This window comes from Theobroma cacao, chromosome 2 (assembly GCF_053813885.1).
Source record: "Theobroma cacao isolate CCN51 chromosome 2, ASM5381388v1, whole genome shotgun sequence".
NCBI classification, from domain to species: Eukaryota; Viridiplantae; Streptophyta; class Magnoliopsida; order Malvales; family Malvaceae; genus Theobroma; species Theobroma cacao.
In genome coordinates, this window is record NC_142640.1 from 39,106,414 (window position 1) to 39,132,480 (window position 26,067).

General features: G+C 35.0%; 3 protein-coding genes across 5 annotated transcripts; 2 read left to right on the forward strand and 1 right to left on the reverse strand.

Moving 5' to 3' along the window:
• The first annotated feature begins 1,049 nt into the window (after positions 1-1,049).
• On the forward strand, positions 1,050-8,160 carry LOC18609313 (Vps51/Vps67 family (components of vesicular transport) protein). The gene is made up of 7 exons (XM_088803892.1): positions 1,050-1,178; positions 1,407-1,504; positions 4,495-5,542; positions 5,871-6,386; positions 7,148-7,336; positions 7,428-7,564; positions 7,753-8,160. The coding sequence occupies exons 1-7, from the start codon at positions 1,050-1,052 to the stop codon at positions 7,910-7,912; spliced, it is 2,277 nt and encodes a 758-aa protein (XP_088660018.1). The 3' UTR covers positions 7,913-8,160.
• Positions 8,161-10,140: 1,980 nt separating this feature from the next.
• Positions 10,141-12,375, forward strand: LOC18609315 (uncharacterized). The gene has a single exon (XM_018116005.2). It carries the CDS (start codon positions 10,217-10,219, stop codon positions 12,149-12,151), a length of 1,935 nt encoding a protein of 644 aa, XP_017971494.2. The 5' UTR covers positions 10,141-10,216; the 3' UTR covers positions 12,152-12,375.
• A 165-nt stretch (positions 12,376-12,540) lies between these two features.
• On the reverse strand, positions 12,541-19,037 carry LOC18609316 (uncharacterized). Of its 3 annotated transcripts, XM_088803689.1 has the most exons (10): positions 18,456-19,037; positions 16,602-16,679; positions 16,341-16,490; positions 16,014-16,205; positions 15,489-15,624; positions 15,129-15,291; positions 14,632-14,760; positions 14,119-14,313; positions 13,326-13,448; positions 12,541-13,197 (listed from the first exon to the last, which is right to left on the reverse strand). In XM_088803689.1, exons 1-10 carry the CDS (start codon positions 18,649-18,651, stop codon positions 13,069-13,071), a joined length of 1,491 nt encoding a protein of 496 aa, XP_088659815.1. In that variant the 5' UTR covers positions 18,652-19,037; the 3' UTR covers positions 12,541-13,068. The 3 variants fall into 3 exon arrangements, with proteins under 3 accessions (XP_088659815.1, XP_007044416.3, XP_017971495.2); XM_007044354.3 differs by having other exon boundaries at positions 16,014-16,400; XM_018116006.2 differs by having other exon boundaries at positions 16,014-16,490.
• Positions 19,038-26,067: the final 7,030 nt, after the last annotated feature.

A 26,067-nucleotide genomic window follows, 5' to 3' on the forward strand; every position in this document is an offset into this window, starting at 1 on the left:
TCTTTCAGGTTTCGACTTTATTGTAACATTGTCTGGGGTATCATTCACATCCAAATGTGAAAAATCATACATCTTTCAATAGAATAATAATTAGGATAAGGCCTAAATCTGGATAATTCTGATTCCAAAACAGCAATCATAGAGTTCAATCTTTTTTATTTTTTGTCCTACAGCAACATTATCAACCATTTATGAAATTTAATGACTACATACCATAGAATAATCACCTACTTAATTAAAAGATTTAGAGTAGTAATTCACTAAACAAGAAAAAAAATTAAATAATGCTACTCTCTTCTTCCATTTTGGAGGTAAACAGAGTTCAAAAAGCATATAGATATACAACAACCACCAATACCTGTAGTTTACAAAAAAAATTATAAATTATAAGCAAAAAAATACATTACTAGTATTTTTTTTTATGAAGTAATTATATTTGAATTAATATTAGTTTTTGATTGTAACAAACAAAAAAACCATAATTAGTCATTGATAATTTTTAAGCAAATATTATAAGTATTTCTTTTTTTGTAACATGAGTTTTCTTTATAAATTTACTATTACTTTATAACAATATGTTTAGGAAAAGTTAAAGTATTAGTAGTAAAAAGTAATTAGCACTAAAACTAAGATTAAATAAAGTTGCAGATTTTTACATTATAAATGATTAAGATTAAAGTAATATAAATTTGAGGTGATAGGAATTAAATAAAAACTTTAACAAACTCTTTGGAATATTAAAGGGAAAAAGAAAAAATTAAGAAAAACCTGTAAATTATATTGGAGGGAAATTAAAATACTTGGGGATCTCCATAAGATAATGGTTAGAATCAATCTGAAACAAACCAAGCGAGTCCTACGTTGTTCCTAATAAGAGCCAATCATGCCCGCCTCTGCCTCCCAATTTAAGCTCCTTCTCATCTAAGACTCTTTCTTTATCATCTACCATTTCTTTTTTTCTTTCCTTTTTCTTTTTACACTTCTCCCTCGGGATCATATCATTGCCTTTCGTTTTTCCCTGGTAAGATTACCATTCTGGTGATACAAAAATGAGCATAGGTGACTCAGCAGAGCTGGAGGGTCACCTCAGTCTCAGCGATCGTTTGAAGGTGTTCAAAGCTTCTCAATTCGACCCCGATGCCTATCTCCTCTCCAAATGCCATGCCATGACCGAGAAGGTCTCCTCTCTTTGTCTTCGCTTCACCCTTTACGTACTATTCATCAATACATGTGTGTGAAATGGTCATGGAAGCTATAACTGCCAGCAAATAGGGTTCCTTTTTTGTACTATACAAGACAGGAAAAGAAAAGAAAGAAAAGTTATAACATTTTGTTACAACAAGATGGCCACGTTTCAGAATATCGGTAATGTTGAAGATAATCAATTTGGTTCATTGTTTTGACAGGAGATTAGGCATGTGTGTTCACACTTGTTGGAGTTAAGGAAGGCGTCTGCAGAGGAAATGCGTAAAAGTGTTTATGCTAATTATACCGCCTTTATACGGTAATACTTAACTTTCAGCTATATATGTATTTAATTTATATATACTTTGGTGTCTTTCATACTTGTAGGTAGTCTAACATGTTATTGTGCAAGATTTTCAGCCCTTTCATTCCATTCGTCCTAAATTTTGATGATGCCTGATCAGAATTTTAAATTATAGAAAAAGAAGCAAAACAATGGTACTTCTTGATTGTGAGTATTTGCGATATATTAGATGTTGACATGATATATGAGTTAACAGATTTAGTTTTCATTTCTCTCTCTCTTCCTGGGATATGGTACCATACAAACATAGGCCACCTTTAATGTCCTGGCAACTCCAAGTATCAAGTCTTGGGTAGACTTAAGGTTGTTGGAGGCTCGTCATCCTCGCTGTTTCAGTTTGCAGGAAAATGAGTTGTAGAAGCTTACCAACTATACTCATGACGTGATAGAGTGTTATATGTTCTATTCAGATTCTAATTGAAAATCGGTTTTAGTTTTAGTAAAGTTTTGTTGATTGAGAATTACTTGGCGAGTAAATTTATTTAAAGAGAAAATATACCTAATGGGTTAGAGATGTTAATGATTAGGAATTTCTTGATAACCGTAGAGTAGGTTTTAGCCTTTACAAGAATGAGAGAGATGTAATCTCCATATGATTTCTAATGTAAGAGATCGAGGTTTTTTTTGTGAAAGTTTCACATGAGAAAGAGTGACGAAATATTGAATTACATGTGATAGAGGGTGTTCCATGGGTTTAGACACTAGTGAGCTTAGAAATTAGATTTATTTTAAAGTTTTAGTTTAGTGTTTGTTTATGGGTGATTTGTATTTTTTGTAATTTCTATATTTATAGTGAAGATTTTTTTTTTTTTCTCGTGTATGGATGTAAGCATAGGTGTCTCATCATGTTAAATATTGGTCTCTTGTCTTGATTTTCCTTTGTGTCGGAGTTGAAATGCTTTTGTTTGAAAATCACAAGAAGTGATTTCATAGTCACGCCACTGTATAATAAACTCTTTGCATGATCCAGGTGGACAACAATACACTTTCCACCATAGCATAATTTCTCACTTATCTATCAACTCCATTTATAGTTGATAAAAAGGTGGTTGGAGTCCTCCACTGTGTTCTTACACCAAGGGCATTGCATGTTTGCTTCATCAGGAATGATTCCCTTTGATTGTAACAATTTTCTTTTTTAGTTTGCAACCTATCTAAATAAACAAGCTATAGAAGACATTGAACTTTTGGGTTGTATTCTGATTTTTCAAATCTTAATTATAAGAGCTCTTTTAACCTGTTTTTCTGCTACACGATCAAGAGAAATAGAAAGATGCCTGATCGAGAATTTAAGCTCCCATTCTCATTGAAGATCGAAATCATCGTATCCTCCTTCTTTTATATTATGCACACATTGCATAAAATGGCCATTAATTAATTGATTGGGTAGTTCCCATTCCGCTTGAATAAGCCTCTTTGAAATTCAACCTCCCATCTAGTATTGTACGAGGAAATCTCCTTAGCATAATCTCTCACCTGCCTCTTTGATTGTTGCCAATAAGAACAAGAGAGGGAACTTTGTTTTCAAGGTTAACGATCCACCCAAGAATTAAACCAAAACGTAACATTTTTCCCATTGCCCACCATCCATCGACACACCTCGTTTCCTAAAAACGATGATAGGCTTGTTATATTTTTTTATGCTTATGCTGCCCCCCCAAAACCCTTACAGTACCCTTGACATCTTTTTAGTGTTGTTTGTGGAAGGGATCCAAGATCCCTGCATGTTTCTTGAGGATAACCTTTCTCCAAGGAGAATTTGTCTCATTCCTGAATCTCTAACACCATTTGCCTACAGCTGCCAAATTTTTATTGAGTAAATTCACAATGCTCATGCCACTTTTTCTTAATTTACGTTTTGTCTCCGCCCCATAGGAATCTTTTTCTAAGTCCCTCGATCTTGCTAAAAACTCCTTTGGGAACCTTTAAAATGGACATCTAATAAAGGGGTAGTGATAATAAAACTGAGTTGACGAGTGTTTGCAATTTCTGGAAATATGAATGAACTTTTACTGCTTCTCCAAGAACAAAAAAGAATAAAAGAGACAAATCGGCGAAGAAGAAAGAGTATGTTCTAACAGAATGGACCGTTTAATTAAGTGCAAGAGAGTTTAAATACAAATACACGGTTGGAGGAGAGAGAAAAAAATTGTATACAACCAACCAAAAAATAACAGCTCGCATGGCAACGGCTTGGAAGGAATTTTGCAGCGGCATAGTAAAAGATTTAAACGGCAACTACTACTATAGCAAAACACGTGCTACTGCCGCGTTTTCTTCCGCGAACCCCATTGATGAAGCAGAGTCAAGCTTTCACGCGGGAACGACACAAAACCCTTCAACAACAAGGATCACTCTACCTCGTATGCAGCCTGCAAATCTTCCTTGACCTTTTTAGTTCACTAGGTCCCTAGTTTTCAAACTTCTTGGAATGGGCAAGAGATCTTAGTGAGTAGGAGTTTTTCGATGACAAGTAGTGACTATAAATATGTAATACATATTAGCTTTTCAGAGAAATATAATGCCCATGCGATTTCTTGTGATAGATTGATTTTTTATGGGAGTATTATTGAGTTGTAGGGATGTGGAGAAGAGTGGGAAATATCATGTTATAAGGTCACATAGGATAGAGAATATTTCATGGGTTTAGATACTAAGGAGCTTAAAAACTAGGTTTGTTTTGGGACTTAATTTTAGTGTTTCTTTTATGGTTGTTTTGTAATCTTAGTATTTTTTTTATGTTTATATTAGACTTTTCCCTCTTGATCGAATGAAATAGGTAATGGGTGCTAAATCGTTAAATTATGATATCTTCTGTGGGTTTATTTTATGCTGATTTCAATATCAAATGTGTTTTTACTTGAAATTAAATCCCAACACGGAGTCGTCATAAAGTGTGAATATGTAATTTTGTGTCTAAAGTTTTACATTGTTTGCATTCGAAGCACATCCAAGGAGATTTCAGTTCTTGAGGGGGAACTCCTTTCCATGAGGAATCTTCTATCTACTCAGGCAGCTTTAGTTCATGGTTTGGCTGAAGGTATCATCCTTGATTCCTTGTCAACCGGTCCTGAAGATTCAGAAGAGGAGGACATATCTGATGTTGAAAATACAAAACTTACCAAAACAGAGAAGTGGTTTGTTGAGTTTTTGGACAACCTTGACGTTCTATTGACGGAAAAGAGAGTAGAAGAAGCTATGGCTGCATTGGCTGAAGGGGAGCAATTAGCAAAAGAAGCTAAAAGTAAACAGACCTTAAGCTCGGATGCACTCCCAAAATTGAAGAGTGCCCTCAGTGTGCTGAGACAAAAACTGGTTGATCAGCTTGCAGATGCTACTTGCCAACCTTTCACACAAGGCTCCGAGCTTCGTTCTGCTGTTTTAACCATTAAAAACCTTGGGGATGGTACTCGTGCCCATACGTTGCTACTCAATTCTCACCAACAAAGGCTGCACCGTGGTATGCAAAGTCTTCGCCCTTCAAGCACTTCTTATGGAGGAGCGTTTACATCAGCCCTTTCACAGCTTGTATTTTCAACCATTGCACAGGCTGCTAGTGATTCCTTGGCAGTTTTTGGTGAGGAGCCTGCATACTCATCTGAGCTTGTAACTTGGGCTATCAAGCAAACTGAAGTTTTTGCAGTTCTCTTAAAGAGACATGTGCTAGCTTTATCAGCAGCTGCAGGGGGTCTAAGAGTTGCCACTGAATGTATTCAGATATGCCTCGGCCATTGCTCTTTGTTAGAAGCTCGTGGATTAGCCCTTTCCCCCGTTTTATTGAGGCTTTTTAGGCCCAGTGTCCAACTGGCATTCAGTGCCAACTTAAAAAGAATTGAACAGAGCAGTGCTGCCCTAGCTGCAGCAGATGATTGGGTGCTTACTTATGCATCAGTTGGTGCACGTCCATTCTCTTCTACTTCATCTCTTAATAATGCAAGTACGTCACAACCAAAGCTTTCAAGCAGTGCTCACAGATTCAATTCAATGGTTCAGGTAATTATTTTTGCTTCCTTCTCAATAGGATATCCTAACAGTACTAATGGGTTCATTTTATTTTTATCTTACTTTTCTTTTCTTTAAAAAGTTATTTATTTCTTTTCCTAACTCAACCTTAGTGTCTATTAGACCTGTCGAAAAAGAAAATCTTATTTATCGTGGCTTGTCTTATTGCACCTGGTTTTACCAGTTCGGTGTGGAAGTGAAGAGTGTTAAATTTGATTAATATTATGGGATAAAAACATCATTAAATGTTTTTTAACTTCTTTTATTGCAAACTTTTGAATCTTTAGTGTTCCTAATTGTGCATTTTGTCTGGTTTCAGGAATTTCTGGAGGATGTTGGCCCCCTTGAGAGTCTTCAGTTGGATGGTCCAGCTTTAGAAGGTGTTTTACAAGTATTCAACTCCTATGTTAATCTGTTGATAAATGCATTGCCTGGATCAATGGAAAATGAAGAAAATTTAGAAGGTTCTGGCGGTAAAATTGTTAGAATGGCCGAGAACGAATCCCAACAAATGGCTTTACTCGCCAATGCGTCATTGCTAGCAGATGAACTACTTCCCCGTTCTGCAATGAAGCTTTTGCCATTGAGCCAGTCTAACAGAGTGGAAGCCACCCCTAAAAGAGCTTCAGATAGGCAAAGCCGTCTTCCAGAACAAAGGGAATGGAAGAGGAAACTTCAACGCTCAGTTGATCGCTTGCGAGATAGCTTCTGTAGACAACATGCCCTTGATCTCATCTTCACAGAAGATGGGGACATCCGTCTCAATGCACAGATATATATAAGCTTGGATGGGAATTCAGAAGAACCTGAATGGTTTCCATCTCCAATTTTCCAGGTTATAAATTTGCAAATTTGTTAATTGAGATATCTTGGTTTCTTGACATAAGCATGCACTGTAATGAACGGCAAACTCAAACCAAGCGATATATAGACCATGTCTAAGGTATAACAGCATTGCGGATATGACCATATAACCATAGAATATTATCTTATTGTAATAAACTGCAGTGGAGTTTAAAAACTTTACAAGAGAGCTTATGTACTTGCCCTGTCTCCTTTTAACCAAATATGTCAACTTCATGCTTCAGTATTATGAACCTTGTTTGTAATTAAATAGACACATGAAAGCATGATTCTGGAGTTCTTAAAAGCCATCACTGATGTGTATGACCTTAACCATATAACATATTTTGTGGAGTTCTTGCCCTAATGTTTAGTAGTATCTGTACGGGCATACAGGCAAAAAACATACCTTAAAAGGCACCTAAATATAAAGTTGTACCACGTTTCTGTATATCAAGCACCATAATTGCTGGTCTTAATTATAAAAAAAAAAAAAACAAAAACCAAAATGCCGGTCTTCTCCCTCAGTAGTACAGTTGTTTTTCTTCATGCTTGATCTGTCTCCTGTCCACACTGTCCGATAAAGATAAATAAGGTATACAACTAGTAATACTGTAGTGTTTCATGCCATGGACTGAGCTAGCACAGTATGGTCTTTCACATCTATAGTCCAAATATTGTAGTAATAGGATTGCATCTCTGATTCATTGCTAAAAATTCCACCTTTTCTAATGCTAAGGTTGTATTGTTCAGGAACTTTTTTTAAAATTGACACGGATTGCAAGTATTGCGACTGATATGTTTGTGGGTAGGGAAAGATTTGCTACTATTCTATTAATGAGACTCACAGAGACCGTGATCCTTTGGCTTTCTGATGATCAAAGCTTTTGGGAACAGATAGAGCAGGGGCCTATGCCTTTGGGTCCCCTTGGTCTTCAACAGGTATACTCACCTAGGGTAAAACCATTACTATATTGATGATTAGTTTGTATTTTAGTGATTGAACTTCATACAATTTTTGATCTTGACGCAGTTTTATCTGGATATGGAGTTTGTTATCATTTTTTCTTCTCAAGGCCGATATCTGTCTCGAAATCTGCAACAAGTTATCAAGAACATAATAGAGAGAGCTATTGATGCAGTTACCGCAACTGGAATTGATCCATACAGGTAAATACAGTCAACAAAAGATTGTCAAATATAAAAGACTTCCTCATGGGAGCATTTTCATTTATCAGCAATTCTATTTGTAAATTCAAAGCCAGCTACATTTTGTTTGAATGATATTTTGAAGTACTTTACTGTCAAGAATTATTCAACTTGTTCAGCATGTAAGCTGATAACCCTTGTTTTTGCAGTGTGTTGCCAGAGGATGACTGGTTTGCTGAAGTTGCTCAAATAGCAATAAAGATGTTATCTGGTAAAGCCAACTTTAGCAATATGGATAGAGATGTGACAAGCCCTACAGCATCGATATCTGCAAAATCTATATCTTCAGTTGTATTCCACGGGGAGTAACTAGAGTTCCGCCATTAATGTTTGATCTTTCCATATAGCAAAGCAACCAAGCAGCCATTGGTCATTTATCCACACTGCCATAAAATAAATTAGTAGGAGGTTTTAGATCCTTGTTTCAACTTCCAAGAGTATGTGTTTTCTCTTATGCAGGAATGCAGAGTCATTGATATATCTCTGCACTTTCCATTTAATCTGTTTCATAAACTTGTTAACAGGCCTAGCGAAACAGGAGCTTCTGATTCTGAAAGTTCCAGCAATTAGCTTCCAGATCCAAAATGGTGAAGATATCCTGCAAATTAATGGGAAATTTGTATTTCTCATGAAAATTGTAGCTTTTGGTCCCTCAAGTTCCAGTGACAAGTCTTGAGATCCGAAATGATCGAGAGTTGCCGCACATTAAAGAGAAATCTGTGAACCTCATGAGAAAATTACATTCCTTTGCTTTTAAATTGAAATTAATCCATTTTCCTTAGAATGTGAATGAGTTTTTATTTCTGTTTTTTCTATCTTTATTTACTGATATTTAAAATAGAACATCCCAATGATTACGCAATTGATGCTATTTTCAGCTGGTAAAAAATTATTTAAATCTCCTATAAAACATACGGGATTTGTTAATTCATCCAAGTACTTCCTATCCTATTATCTTAATTACTTGGTTTTTAAAGGATGTTTTTCCTTTTTCTTTTTCTTCCTTTCTCTTAGTCTTAACTGCTTCATTTAAAAAGAAAAAAGATGCAAAACAAAAGGCTCCTTTTCCCTTTTCATCTAGCTGCATTAAGGATTTCAACTTATACCAGAGGGTGGATGGATTGGAGTCGGAAAACTTCTACTATTTGCCTCCATATGTACATAAAACCTGAAAGGAGTAGCATTGCAATTATTTATTATCCAGTTGTTGATAAGAGAAGACTTCACAAACTCCAAGTTTGAGCCTGAACATTGTTCTTTTGCTTGTCTCAATCTGTGTACCCTTCTAGCTATGCTGCTCTGTACAATTCCTTTTTTTCTCCCTTTTGAGGGACCAACATTGCGAACGATAGCATTTTGTTTCTTTCCTTGGTGATAACAAAAAAAATCATGAAAAACCAGCTTGTCAATCAACGTGTAGCCAATGGATGATGGAGATGAATTCCCTATGTGTCTTGTGACCAGAATCACCAAAAAAATTCTGTCTTGACTTGTTACAACAACCAAAGGAAATCCGATGGAGCGGAGGGGCAAACGCATTCTGCCTCTATGTCACTATAAACTTTGAGATGCCTCTTTTGCTATTGCTAGTTGTGCTATATATATATATATATATATATGCCTGTCTTAACTTGGTGGTACTCTCACATGGTCCTAACATATTCTCCAAGAGTCGAATCTTCTGTCCTCAATCTAACCATCCAAAAATATTTATTCAACTGTGAATCAGTAACGTATTGCATTGTTCTACTCCTGTAGCATTCAGATACACAGAGGCTGAACTTGTCTTGGAAGTTCAAGCATATCCCTTTAATATTTTAATCCTACTCAACAGCTTAATTGCTTAAGAAATCTGAAGTCTATACCGATAGGCGTAAGATCCTTCTCGAAATTCCAAAATGCAGTCTTTCCTTGGAGTGCATAAACAAGTAGAAAGAACCTTTGATGTCTGCCCACAGAAGTGTTTAAAGTACAGCATTAGGACCACCAGTGATCTAGGAACATGGAAGTTGTCCAAACGGAAACGCGCTTCCAGTGAAGAACAACAATCTAATAAGGAGGTTGTGACACTGATACCAAAAAGAATCATTTCACCACGTGATGACCTTTGCTTCAAGAATTTGGTGAACTGGATGTTGTCAGTGGATCTATTCTGGGGCATAAATAGAAAGCGTAGTTTGCTGCTGCTATAACGACCTTGCAGATTGATTCTTGAGAAATATCTTTTTGATTTTTTTAATATGAAAAAGGAAAAGAGAACAAAAGCTTTTTTTTTTTTTTTATCATTTGAGTACTATTGAGCATTTATCGGAATATTTAATTTAGGTAATCTTTCAGCGCTATTGACCAAGGACATCATGATCCAGACACGTGCTTTTACCATAACAAGCTGTTCGGAAAAAATGAGGACAAAAGAAAAGGCGAAATCAATGTCCTGGATCAACTCCGGTTCTCGTTGTTATGGGCTCAAGTAATTTTCCAACTTTCCCATTAACTTGCACCCATTTCACATTCCTGCTTTCCTGTTCAATCACACCGATCACAGTGAGAGAAACCGGTGATAGTTAGCATATTCTTCTCCCTAGACCAAAAGAATCAGGTGTCCAGACAAAAATGGGTGGTCAATTGCTGTGGCTTCTTCTAGGATTGACTATCATAACGACAGCATCCGGGGGAAAGAGGAGCATTAGTGAAGAATGCGACCCTGGTGACCTGAAGGGTCTCATCAGTTTCAAGGGTGGAATCCGCATGGACGCTTCTGGTCGGCTAGCAAAGTGGGTTGGCCATAGTTGTTGCAAATGGGAAGGTGTTTCCTGCAACAATGCAACTGGTAGAGTAACAGAAATTCATCTGCCAGGATTCATTTCCACGGATGATTTCGTCTTTCAGTCCCAGATGGAAGGTTGGCTATCCCCATCAATCACATTCCTCACCTCTCTTCAAGTCCTTGATCTTGGGGGACTCACAGGCCTTACCGGAAAAATCCCACCACTGATTGGTCATCTCCAGAACCTGAGAAAGCTCCACCTTTATGGAAACAAGCTAAAAGGGTCTGTACCAGAAAGCATCGGTAAGCTGTTAAAACTTGAAGAACTTCACCTGCATGAGAATAAATTATCTGGGTTTCTTCCTCCTAGCCTTGGTTGTCTTAAAAATCTTAATGCTTTACTTCTACATTCAAATAGATTCACCGCTAGTATTCCTGATTCATTCACGAACTTGACAAATCTCATCTATTTGGATCTTCATAGCAATTCCCTGACTGGTCATATACCAGAAAATGTTGGTGAGTTGCAGCTTTTGAAGGAGCTTGATCTTTCGGACAATTTTTTGTGTGGGGAAATTCCACCTTCAGTAAACAATCTGACAACCATTTCAGTCATGTACTTGGATAGTAATCATCTTGAGGGAGAAATACCATTTCCATCAACTTTTCGTCAAATGCCTTCGCTTGGCTTTTTAAGGCTGCAAAACAACCACCTAGGTGGAAGAATACCACCCAATTTCGGATATCTGGTCTCCCTCCAAAGGGTTTCTCTAGCAAATAACAAGTTTGAGGGAGCAATTCCCCCTAGTTTGGCTAATCTAGAAGCCTTGACAGAGTTATATCTTAGCGGCAACAAGTTATCTGGACTTGTACCAAAATCAATTGGTCAACTCTCTCATCTCATACTCTTAAGCATTTCTCACAATTTAATTCAAGGACCATTGCCTGATGAAATGTCTGCCCTCCAAAATTTGCAAACACTGGATCTCTCATTCAACCTTTTAAATCTCACCTCCATTCCAACATGGCTAGCAGAATTGCCATCTCTTTCCCGATTATATTTGGCAGGATGTGGAATCAAAGGCCAAATACCAGACTTCTTGCGATCAACTCCAAGTCCAATACAGGAACTGGACTTGTCGGTTAATCATCTCACTGGTGGCATACCAGCATGGATTGGAAGCCTCACTCAACTATACTCCTTAAATCTTTCAAGGAACTATCTCGTTTCAAATATTCCAGATTCAGTTGCCGACTTCCAGGAGTTAGGAGTGCTAGATCTCCACTCAAACAAGATAACAGGCTCCCTGGATCAGGTTTTCAAGATAGGAAACAGCTTTCCGGATGGTTCATTGACGTATATTGACCTATCTGACAACAGTTTCACAACTGGAATCGAGCAAATTGGTGTAGGAACGCAGCAGAGAATCGAGTATCTCAATTTATCACATAATTTACTCGAGGGTCAGTTACCAACTTCTATGGGGCAATTGAAGGCATTGCAAAGTTTGGATTTGAGCTATAATAAGTTGGGTTTCAGCTTGGCAGAGGCCATAGCAAATCTAAGCATTTTAGAGACTCTGAAGCTGCAGAGAAACCATTTTACTGGTAAAATACCAGTTGAGTTTTTGAACCTGAAAAACCTTAAGGACTTGGATTTATCAGATAATCTTTTGGTGGGGGAAATTCCCGCTGGCAAACCTCTTAGTGACTTTCCCCAGAGTTCTTTCACTGGAAATAAAGGTTTATGTGGGAAGCCCCTTTCGCCCTGCAAGTCTTGAACTAGTTTTTCATTCTCAGCAGAAACTACAGCAATCATAGAAGACATGTAATTGCTTCCCGAAAATGTTTTATCATTTACAAATATTTATTTCTAGGCATGCCTCTGATCTGTAAACACTGATGCTACAGTGAATAGATTTCCCATTGTGTTTCACATGAGACAAAATGCAAAATGCGAACCCCATAAAATGTCAGTAATACTCAGAAAAATATTTCATTATAACAAAATTTTAACAGATTGTTTCAAGTAATTGAAAGCGAAAATCAGAACATATAGCGGCATCACGTTTTACACTTGCAACAATTTCTAAAGCTTCTCGCTGTCAAAGGACTCAAGGTAAATACAGTGTTAGAGTCTGTGCCATGCTTAATTAACAGGATAGGAGAATTTGTAAAGCCATACTTTTAACTTTTATATCCTATTATTCATTTAACACGACATAACTCACAGAAAAGAAAAGGCCTGAATCTAGCAAAGATTATAAAAAATATGAATTCAACTAGTGTGGAAATGCCATGCCCTGAACCTAAATATTAAAACTAACAGCAATAGATAAGTAAAAGGATCTCAAAGGGCGTACCTTTGGTCTTTTTTCTTTTCTTTTTCTTTTAAGTTCCTATGACCATACTATCTGTTTGTACAAGTTATTATTCGCGCATATGCTTATCTGGTTAAACTCATCGCCATCCAGTGAACGAATTTTGACCAAAACCCTCCTGATTTGCATTTGTTACCAAACACATTGACCACCACACCGGTGACTATAAGCTCTAAATGTCATCTGAGTAGGGAGACAAACAGGTGAAGAAGTCCACTTGTTGTCTCTGGCTATTGAGTTCAGAAATTCTAGTACCAACAAACAAGGCGTAGAAATTTCTCTGAAATTAGCCATTTTTTGGATCATAGCTACAAGAGTTACAACATTTCAGCACTTAAATCAGAGGGCTCTTGACTTAAGCCCAGTTGGTGGTAATTCATATAGTCAATGCCGCTTAACCGTATACAACATAAGATCTGCTCTGGCAACTCTTCAGGTTTATTCCCCTGTTTTAGGAGGCAAACATCATGTGTGAGTAAATGATATTAGAAAACCAGCATCCAAAAATCCAACAACCTTGTTTGGGGAGGGGGGATCTTTGAGGAGAAAATTGGGAGGAGAAGTTTGAACTTGCCTGAATTGTGAGGCCAACATCTAAGATGCAGAGCTTTAGCCTATCTAGGAATGCATCAAAACCTTTCCTAGAGATGTAACTGAATCTGTGCATATCTATATCAATCTCGAAATAATTTTCTCCCTGCAAAAACTCATTGCGGTGACTGGTGAGCCCAAGAAAGAAATCATAATGAGATAATGTATCTTTATGATCCAATGCTACTCAAGGTTGCCCCCATTGGAGCAAGTCATCCAATATAAGTTGGTAAAAATTAATTTAATAATGCAGCATCTTATAACTTCTCAGGCTAATCAGCCATTAAACCCTCTGCCCCACACCTCCCCCTTTATCTATCTATTTACCTTTTTCCTGGTGGGATTTTTAAGAGATGGTTGAGGGGTACCCTTGATGGTGCCACCCAGCCATTCAACCAGGAAGGAAAAGAAACTAGTTTGAAACACAAAGCGCATGCAGAGACATGGTTGAATCTTTTCAGAAGCTATATAGAACACAATGGATTTGCTCAATGTCAATGGGGATTCCAAACAGTCCATCACATATCACAAATTATAACCCAGAACTACCTACAAATAGAATTGCTTATTGCAGGTAGTTATGATCTTGATCTGATATATATGCGATGGCTTAGGTGGCAATGCCATTGCTATCTGTCAGCACTAGCCACAAAATCACAGATAGAAAATTGTGATCATGAATGAGAGTTATAACTTAGTTAAATCTAACTTCATATAACATATGTTTGGAATAATTCAACATACATACATATGAAAGAAATGATATACAGACTTACCAAGTAGAATTCATGCTGTGGACGTGAAAGAAAAGGCTTTTCATTATATGCGTGCATAAGCTTCCTCTCAGCTGCACTCATATGAAGATCTTCCACATTTGCAACACGACCCAATATTTTCAACCTTTCTCGAAATGGGACAATTGTATCTACAGGGAATCCTTTAACCTTCTCAACTTCATCAACAATTAACCTCTGTTTTAAAAAGAAACATAGTAAACTCGGTTGTAAATCAGATAATGAAATGGGGAATTAATACATGAAGAGATCACCTAAATATAAAAACATAAAGCAGCAGAGACAATCAGACAAATGCTTCAAATAAATAAGTGTCATTGGCAAAATGATATTGGTAAAAACTAAAACCTTATGGCATGATAATTAAGTAGTAATCAAAACATTAGGAGTTGAGACTATTATTGCATCTCTACTAGGATAGTGTTGCAGCAACATAATCACCAAAGTGAATCTCTGGGAAAATATTGACATAAATTTAGCATGTATCCATCTTACCCTGATGTTTTCTTGAAAGTGAGGCGGAAGCTCCTTCAAGTAACTGTCAGAAAGCTTAAAGTACAAAACAAAACTCATCCCTTCCCCATCAGTTTCACTCTGAAAAAGTGCAGCAGGATACAATGGAATCTGCAGAGTCACTGAAGTTTAGCATTGAACTCTATGGAAAAATAAATAATTAAATAAAGTTCTATGAATGCTTAAGTTTTTGTTTATTGTGTGGCACGGAGAGTGCACCTCATGATAAAACAAGATTTATAATGTTAAATCAGACGAGTAACAATGCAAAAAAAAACTGAGGATGGCTCAAGAATCAAGATGATTTTGTCATGTGATGGAAGTCATTAGTTGCACTAAGAAGTGAGTACAGTGCATGTTGAAGGCATAACAAAGACAAGAAGAACCATTACAATGCACTTCCATCCCATGGAAAATAGAAAAAAAAAATAACAAAAACACACATCTATTCACAAAGTGCAACTGTACAGGAGAGATACCTGAACATTAACAACCAGGATAGATGGTAGTTTCCCAGACTGGCTAACAACAGGGAGTTCAACAAATCTAGCTATGTGATCTATTTTTCGTGGAGATAAGAATACATCAACGCCAAAAGGATAATATGCAGCATGGTTAGGTGCAAAATCCTTCTTCTTATCCCTGCCCATTAAACAATAGTTACCTAGTTAAGTGAGAAACAGACAAGATAATAAAAGATCCACCAATGTGATGCCTAAATCAAAAAACTTGTAAAAGTCTCGTACATGCTATTGCTTCATAATGATGAATAATTTTGCGTAAAATAGTATTCACATATATGTTAAAGTAATGAAGCAGAGACAGTCTTACAGTCATACCTAAAATAATTTTCTCCTCGAACCTTGAAAGTACCCGGCTCAATATGAGACCAACAATCAAACATTTTCTTTTCTATAGGGCATACAGGTACTTGAGAGCCTGCTTTTGGCCTCTGAAGAAGCATCTTCGAAGAAACTAAGTGAAAAAAAAAAGGAATAAATTTAAAAAATTCTAACAGAAAAACTCCTATGCTCATGTTACAATGCTTCTTTCTAAAAGACTACATATGTTAACAACAACAACAGAAGCGACTGTGCTTCATTATTCCAGCTTTAAATGATTCTGTGAGAAAACTATTCTAATATCTTTGCTCAAGTCTGAAGAGATAAATCTAATCAGAGCTCCTACACGATTAAAACTAATCCCACCTTCACTGAAAACCATTTCACATGGATTTAGCAATCTCATAATAAGACTCTTCAACAAATTTAGGATAAAGATGATGATGTTGACTACAGTATGGGTGAACTTTCTAGTTTATATCCAGCAGATTAAAAAGTTCAATGGATAACATAGATGCTCACATAGGGTCGCATTGGGATGCCCTTCTCTCCACTTAAATGGAAGTTTTAAGGCATTCTTTTTCCTTGCACTTGGTGGGCTAGAGCTGAGTGACCTTCTCTTTTCAATTGATGGAACAGTAGATGCAAGACAAGGTAAACAATTGCTTGGAAGAATGCCACAGTTATCCAACAATCCTTCCTCCTTTCCAGAACCTTCATCCACAGAGGAGGCAATATCATCAAGGAATACAGGTTGCTTTGCTTTGTTTGAAGGCCCATCAGATTTTGATTGGGAATTAACATCCTCCGAATTCAAGACCTGACTATTTGAATTTCTAGTGACCTCACCAACAGAGTTGCATGCAGAATTTCCAGCTGATAAATCCCCTGGTTTCTGCATCTGATCAACTAAAGAAGAATGTTCTCCACAATTAGCATCTTTTAGAGATGAAATACTGGATATAGATACACCTTCAAGACCATTTAAAGATAGCACATCTGCACATATGGATGCATATGCAGTCAATGGTACCATTTCAGATAATCTTCAAGAAAAAGAAAAGTAAGTTTAAATGAACGATGTCTGAGTAACATTTCTAAATATCATACCCTCCTGAACACTTTCAAACTCCTCATCACAGTCAGAGTCAAATACTGCAACTGGATCAAACCACTCGTCGATGCTTCCTGCCAACATCACATCATAAAAACATCAGAGCTATTCAGCTATAACTAAAATAAACTTGTTCTAGCTGAAATGCTGTAACAATGCCGATACTTATACATAACTTTGTAACATGACAAACTGAACAAGTGAATTATAAATCAGGGATAATTATTGTCCTGACATATAAAAACAGGATCATTACCCTATTATGGTCCCAACAAATTACATTCTGGAGCAACTTTTTGGCTTCCAAGTGCCAACTTAGAAAAGGCCAGATTTTAAAAGGTAATGCGTAGAAGCGAGAATCAGGAGAAAAATTGTAAATAGATTGGAAGTAAGTTATATATATTAAGAAATAAAAGATAAAAGGAAAATCTGCTGGAGTAAAAAAGATAAATCACAGAAAGTGATCAATGAAGAACCAGAGTAGTATATCTATTAACCAAAGGAAATTTTTGACTAATTTAACAAGTAATTCACCAACGCACAAATGTAATCTTAACACATAGAGATTAATTTACACCATTGTTCCTCGCTCTTATCAATAAGCAAATATGCAGCATTATCCATTATGCTTGAACAAGTAGGATTCTAAATTACAAAATTGATGACCAAATATATAGAGAAAGCAGGCATCAGAAACTGTAGATTCTATATGCATTACCATCTTCAAAACTCTAAAAAACAGAAGTCTGGTAACATATAAACAAAAAAAAAGGTGATCAGATGTGACGGATTTTTTATGGATAAAACTGTAGTGTATGATATAGAATCAGCATTGAAGCAAAGCAATGAAGTAGGGAAGTTTGAGGGGGAAAAACAAAAAAAGGTGTCCAATATTTCATTCTTTTTCCTTATTCCACGGTCAACAATTCCCATCTTAACACCTATTCTGTTAACTGAACAAGACAATGGAAAATGAAAATAGTAACATAGTTATCTTCATAAGCTTATAATTTACACCTCATTCAAGGGACATCAGGAAATTAACTTCATCAAATCTCTAGACCCAACTTTGAACCTAGAAGAAAACTGTTCGTTATATCAAATCGTAATAATCTTCTTAGCAACATCAGTGTAGTCTTGAAACCACCAATGAGTGCAGTGCAGCAGCTAGCTCCAACTCAATCGAACTCCAACCAGCTCAGATGCATCTGCCACAGATTAATCCCCAGTCTGCTAAAGCTTAATAGAATGGCAAATTAAGATCTTTAACGGATTAAACTACTTCTGGGGTTACGAAAAATTAACAGTTGAAAGTTCGTAATTCTGCCTTTTTATTAGTATCTTTGTATACTCTATGCTGCGCTGGCACATAGGGAGGAAGTTAATTCCACCAGAACTCTGCCGTCAAATTTGGTTACGGTAAAACTTCTCCTCTATCAACCTACATTCACTCTGATCATCTACAAACAATCTGTATAACAATCCCAGTACTTGGGGATATGCTCAGACAAAAGCTTCAGGTTATAGATCATAGAAAGAGTAGGTACCACATTTACCACTATAAATTTCACCTTGGTAAAAACAAATAGCTACCGTTATAGATGCCTTTAACCTATAATACAGGCATGCATTTCCCGGTAACATATAAACCAGAATCAGACTCTTAACCACACAGAACCTTCCATGCATCTACCAAAAACAGCGCAGCAGCCAGAACCCATCAAGGAAATCAACCAGAAAATGAAAATCCGTGATCACATTGCAAAACACAAGGCTAAATCAAATCAAAAACCAATAGGCTAAGTTTTGATGATAGAGAGAGAGAGAGAGAGAGAAGGGGAGGAAAAGACCTTGAAAAGTTGGGTTGGTGAAGGAAGAGTGATGATCAGGTGGAGCAGGCCTATCAACCTTATCGGAGGATACCTCAGATAACCGAGAAGACACTCGTTTCTTCAAGCAGCTTTTCCTTCTTTTACGGTTCTTCTTCTTTGAAGACCTTAATTTTGGGCTAACACAGCCTTCAGGTCTCGACGCGCAAGCCCCCATCTCTCTCTTCCCTTGTCTTTCTTAACAGATCAATTCAACTCTCTGTGATATCACCATCCTCGAAAAGGCCAAAACAAAAGACAGAGAGGAGGAGGGAGCGGAGATTTTTAGAGAGAAGAGAAAGTTAAACAAGGAAGAACAGCAACATCATGATCAATAACAACAACAATCACATTGACAACCGCAAACGAAAACTACCATTTTTTTTCCTTTTGGAGGGAGAGTATTATTATTATTATTATTATTAATTAATAGAGAAAGCAAAAATTCATATTATTTTGTTTTTGTGGTTTCTTTCAGACTAATCTTATGTAAGAGAGAAATGGGGGAAAGGGTCTCATCTCACGCTAGTGACGGCCGTTGTTGCAGCCTGCGTAAGGCATCTCCCCTCCTCCTTGTTATTATTACTATACTATTATTATTATTTCTTCTTTTCAGAATTATTATTCCATCTTCCGCTATAATTTTCTGTAGGTCCCACCATCGAAGGGTGCAAACATATGCCAGGTGGCACAGTGTGATTAGGCGAACGTGCGGGAAGCCTGGCACAGATAGAGTTTCGTGGAACTGCTGCTCGTTTGGCCACGCCTCGGTTGTTGCTTTGTTGTTCTTTCGCCCAACTCCCACTTCGTCTAACCCACGTTTGAGTTTTCTTTTTTTTTTGGATTTTTGCATGTGAAGGAAAAACCAGTCCTTTCCAAAAGTTTTTTCCTGGTAAATGTTTGGAGGTAAATCTTCGTTCAATGGTGTGTAAATGACAAAGCAACGTGATTACAGATATACTCACGATGACAATGGCTGGCTTGTAAGCCGAAATAGCTGACGTCAACCTCCATCGCTGTTGATGGTTACGTACTGCTTTGAATTGACTATTGAGCAATAAAAAGGGGGAGGTAGTTGAATTGATGGTTCTTGGATTGCAGGGCAAAGGCAAGAGGTGAAATTTACAGTAACTAAACTTCACCCTAGATATGTCAGCCTCAGCCTCAGCCTCAGCCTCAGCCTTGGGGATACCCCCGCCATTTCTGTCTGTGTCTGCTGTTGTTGTTGTTGTTAATGACTGGTTCCAACGTGATAATCTTAGTATCCTGTCCAACCTGAGTTAATTTGTTTCCGGTTTAACCTTGGGCCGCAGCTTTAATGGTAAGATTGGGAGGTTGGATTTGGACAAAAGAATTAATGTAGCACAGCACCAGAAGATATTTCCTTGCACCCCATGTTGTGACGTGAAAAGAACATGTCAAGTATGAAAATAAATGCAAGTGGAGTACTAGTTGAAATTGTTTTGGTACTAGCTTTTGTTTCACCAAACCTACCTAAATGGTTGTACCAAGAAAATGGCAAAGCAAACTACCTAAATGGTACTGCATTTTTTGGTGACTAGTTTTTTTCTCTTTTCAGATGCTGACAAAGCGCCTTGGCGTACAACCTCTTAGCATGAGCTTTATTATCAAAGAGAAAATGCCAAAGATGAGAGATATGATAAATTGTCAAGTCATTTCGGATTAATACAATACTTTGTTGGAGTTAATCCTGAATACGTTATCTTTGTAGGATGTGATATATCTCCACTTAAGTTTGGAGATTAAATCATATATTTATCCTAACCTTTTTATACCAAAAAGAAAGAGAGAGAGAGAGGATTTTATAATTAATTAATCTTAGTTTGCCAAAAGGGTTTCCTTCTTTTCATTTGGATATATTGAAAAGCAAATGCCTTATCAGCAAGGCTTTACTAGTGGGGCATACATTGTTGGGAAATAGAAGCCAACATTTACACTTTCTAAACTCATAAGCCTCACGGGAAAGGCCAAAGGACCCGGAAAAATAACGCCCATTACATGAGAAAATACATCTCCAAGGAGCAAAAAATAAAATAAAGTCCAATTTGTTTATATATATTGTTATGAATATTTTTGTGAATATCCATTTATTCTATCTATATTTAGATTTGATGTAAATTAGATTGGATTAGAATTTAATCCATTTAATCTCTAAGTGTTATCTTCATCTTGTAAATTCTATCAAGACAATGGAATTATTCACCTATAAATAGACTCTCTTAATTCATTTGTAAACACACACTTCAATAAGATCTTTTTTCTCTCCCTAAATACTTTCTTTCCTTCTAAATATTTTCTTTGGTATTTTTCTATAGTTATTTTTTCAGATTTATTTCATAACACGTTATCAGCAAGTTTTGGAATTATTATGTTTTCATCATCTTCAAGCTTCAAAAGGATTTCAGTGATTGGGTTTTGATTTCTGGTTTTTTAAAAAATCAAGTAAGCGACTTGATATCTCTTTAGTATTTTCATTCCCTAAAAATCAACCTTAATATGAATTTTACTATGATGTAGTATATATTTTGTCCCTTGATCGGAAAGTGAATTTGCTATTACATAGCTATTAATAAAAAATCATGAATGTCCTTTTCCTAAAGTATTAATAAAAATTATAAATGTTCATCCCATGAAGTAAATGCGATAGATGACCTACTAATAAAAAATTATAAATCTGTCTATTCCTTGGAGTGAATGCGACATCATTTAATAATTATGGTCATAATCACGAATCCATCCATTTCTTGAAGTGAACGTAACATTTACACTATTACTATTTTAATTATAATTTTACTACCATAAGTGGATGAATAATTTTATCATCTGAATTTAAGAATAATTTTACCACTATAGGTGGATATATAGTTTTACCATCAAAAGTGGATGGATGCCTTAATTCACTAAAAAAAAAATGGATAATCCACCAGAAGTGGATAACCCATCACATGCGGATCACCCACCAAAAATGGATGTATACTTGTAACCTACCACAAATAGATAAATACTTTCAACGTACCAAAATAATATGTTTTTATTATGTGTTTTTATTCTATTCTTAATATTCTTTTATGTTAACTTGTAAGTTTCTTATTGTATATATTTATGAATATTCATATTGTTGGATCTAAGATCTATAATGTAAATATATGTCTAACAGACATTACTATAACACACACTATATTTAAAGACAATAAATATTTTTCCTACTTGACATCTAAAAAAAAAAATCAATATCAATTCAATATTTGGTAGTACAAGATTAATTGAAAGCTCCAAAAGAGCTAATATTTTACTACCTTGAGGAATAAATTTTATAATAGAAGATGTATTATTTTCTATTAAGTCTCAAAGAAGTTTATTAAGTTTTAAAGATATTTGTTTGAATAGATATCATATTGAGACAACAAATAAAAAAGACACTTAATACCTCTATATTACATCTATTATCTCAAGTAGAAAGCGTGTGCTAAAAAAAATTACTCGCTTTGTTCTCAAAATTAAACTATACAAATATTAGAATAATTAAAATCTATAGTAAACCAAAAGTTTACTGATAATTTTAATGTTTGACATGATCAGTTAGACCATCCCAGATCAATAATGATGCAAAAAAAAAAAAGATTAAAAATTTATATGATCATTCATTGAAAAACTAGAAGATTTTTTAATCTAATGAATTTTATATGTTGTTTGCTCTGAAGGTAAATAAACTATAAAGCTATTACCATTTAAAGTTGGGACTAAATTCCCTATGTTTTTTTAATAATATTCAAGGTTATATGTGGATTTATACATCCACCATATAAACCATTTAGATATTTTACAGTTTTAATCGATACATCGACTAGATGGTCACATGTGTGCTTATTATCAGCTTGCAATTTGGCATTTGCAATCATTCGTTTGCAAACACATTTTCCTAGTTAAATAATCAAGATTATTTTTCTTGACAATACTGGTGAATTTACATCTCAAACCTTTAATATTGCATATTAGTTGGAATAAATATTGAACAACCTGTTGCTTATATTTATACACAAAATGTCTAGCAGAATTATTTATTAAACACTTTCAACTAATTGCAAGGCCATTACTTATGAAATTCAAACTTCCAATGAGTGCTTGTGGGCATACCATTTTGGATGCAGCAGTATTTGTATGCATCAGCCAAACAAGTTATTATCAATTTTCCTTATATAATTGGTTTATGGTCAAGAACCAAATATTTTTCATCTAAGAATTTTTGGATGTGCGATATATATTTCAAGTGCTCCACCACAATGCACAAAGATGGATCCTCAAAGGAAGTCAGGAATATATGTTGGATACGAATCTCCATTTGTAATTACATATTTAGAATTATCAATAGGAGATTTATTCATAACAAAGTTTGTCAATTGTCATATTGATGAAACAATTTTTTCAACATTAGGAGGAGAAAAATAAGCAGCTGAAAAAAAAAATTCTTATAATGAATTATCATTATCTAGTTTTGACTCTCACACAAAGCAATATAAACTTGAAGTTCAAAAGATAATTATTTTACAAAATATAGTAAATCAGTTGTTAGACGTATTTACTGATCTAAACAGAATAACTAAATCTTATATACTAGCTGCAAATGCTCCTATTAGCATTGATGTCCTTGTAGGACAAGGCACACCAAAAGCATGGAAGACTAATCGATTTTAAAGATAAAAATCCTCAAAAAAGAAAAGGAGCAAATATTCAAGATGGTCAAGAAGAGGAAACAAAAACTCCAGAAGAGAACTCTGACATAATTTCAGAAGAAATTCAATTATCTGAAATTAGTGAAAATGAAGAGATCTCAATAAATTATGTCATGACGGGAAAAAGATGGAACCGAAATGAAATAATCATCGACGATATTTTTGCATACAATGTAGCGCTCAATATTATGAAAGAAAATGAGGATCTTGAACCTACATTTGTTGAAGAATATAGATATAGAAATGATTGGTCAATGTGGAAAGACACAATCAAAGTGGAATTAAATTCACTTGCAAAACGTGAAGTTTTTATACCTGTAGTCTGTACACCAAATGGCGTAAAATCAGTGAGATATAAATGGGTATTTGTGCGAAAACGAAATGAGAAAGATGAGATTGTGAGATATAAAACACGGCTTGTCGCATAAGGTTTTACCCAAAAGCCTGGTATTGATTATGAGGAGACATATTCTCCTGTGGTTGATGCAATTATATTTTGATATTTAATTAGTCTGACAATACATGAAAAGCTTGAAATACGTTTGATGGATGTAGTTACAGTCTATTTATACGACTCACTTGATAATGATATCTATATGAAAATCCTTGAAGAATTTAAGTTGCCTAAAGCACAAAATTTAAAATCCCGAGAGATTTATTCAATTAAATTAAATAAATCTTTATATGGATTAAAATGATCTGGACGTATGTGGTATAATCGCCTAAGTGAATATTTGTCAAAAGAAGGCTATAAAAATGATCTTATATGACCATGTGTTTTTAAAAAAAAATTCGGATCTGAATTTGTGATAATTAATGTTTATGTTGATGATCTAAACATTATTGAAACTCCTGTAGAGTTATCAAAAGTTGTGGATTATTTAAAGAAAGAATTTGAGATGAAAGATCTTGAAAAAACAAAATTTTGTTTGGGTCTTCAGATTGAACACTTAACAAATAGAATTTTTGTTCATCAATTTAATTATATAGCGAAAGTGCTAAAACAATTTTATATGGACAAAGCACATCTATTGAGTTCACCAATAGTTGTAAGATCATTAGATGTGAAAAAAAAAAAGACCCTTTCTGACCTCGTGAGGATAATGAAGAACTTCTTAGTCCTAAAGTACCATATCTTAGTGCAATTGGAGCATTAATATATTTTGTTAGCAATACACAACCTGATATTTCATTTGCTGTGAATTTATTAGCAAGATATAGTTCTTCTCCAACTCGAAGACATTGGAATGGAATTAAACATATACTTCGATATCTTCGAGGAACAATGGATATAGGCTTATATTATTCAAATGCATTAAAATAAGATTTAATTGGTCATGCAGATGCAGGATATTTATCAGATCCACATAAAGCTCGATCCCAGACAGGTTACTTATTCACATATGGAGCTATGACTATTTCATGGCATTTTGTAAAACAAACTATAGTTGCTACTTCTTCTAACCATGCAGAAATTTTAGCAATTCATGAGGCAAGTCGTGAATGTATCTGGTTAAGATCTGTAACTCAACATATTCGAGAAATGTGTGGTTTGTCAACCAAGAAAGAAATTCCAATAACATTATACGAGGATAATACTGCTTGCATAGCACAATTAAAGGAATGATACATTAAAGGCGATTGAACAAAACATATTTCACCAAAATTCTTTTTCACTCATGACCTCCAAGAAAAGAGTGATATTAATGTTCAACAAATTCGTTCAAGTGACAATCTAGTAGATTTGTTTACTAAAGCCCTTCCTACTGCAATATTCGAAAAGTTGGTATAAAAGATTGGGATGTGCCGTTTTAAATATATTAAACAATGCAGTTGTTAGGGGGAGTAAAATACGCACTGTAATCTTTTCCTTCATCAAGGTTGTTCCCACTGGGTTTTTTTTTATAAGATTTTTAATAAGGTAGTATTTTATAAGCGTATTCTTGAAAAGAATTATATATTTTTTTTCCTTCACTCGAATTTTTTTCCCATGAGGTTTTTTCCTTGTAAGGTTTTAACAAGGCATATTCTTAATACAATGGATATTCAAGGGGGAGTGTTATGAATATTTTTGTGAATATTCATTTATTCTATCTATATCTAGATTTGATGTAAATTAGATTAGATTAGGATTTAATCCATCTAATCTCTAAGTGTTATTTTCATCTTATAAATTCTATCAAGATAAAGGGGTTATTTGCTTATAAATAGGCCCCATCAGTTTATTTGTAAACACACACTTCAATAAGATCTTTTTTCTCCCCATAAATAATTTTTTTCTTTCTAAATACTTTCTTTTATATTTCTCTTATAGTTGTTCTTTCAGATTTATTTTGTAACATATATATATGTCCCAAAAGAAACCATTTTTCTATCTATTGTAAATGGAATGGAATTTACATTTACAAATCTTTATTTGTAACTCTTATAAAAAAAAATCAAATTCATGTGTATATAAATAAAATATATATGACTGTTATGGATTCACGCTTTTAAATAAAAAAACATGCCTATTAAGTACAAGAAAGCTTTCATTTATAACTTCAAAACTCATTTTATCTCTTATTAATATAAGATTGGTGACAATTTACCTTACTTTTTCTGTTGTACTAGTTATTTTGTCTTTATCCATAAAAGAAAGGGACTCACTCTTATCTAAGTCTATATCAATTTTGATATATTTCACCTCACATCAATAAAGAATTAAAAATTATCATTTATCACAAATTCATATTTATGATTCAAAAGATAAAATAACAACAAATTTTCAAATAAATATAAAAAAAAATCATCCCTTACATAAGCATTACTTACAAACAAAAGATGGAAAAGATGCAGTACTA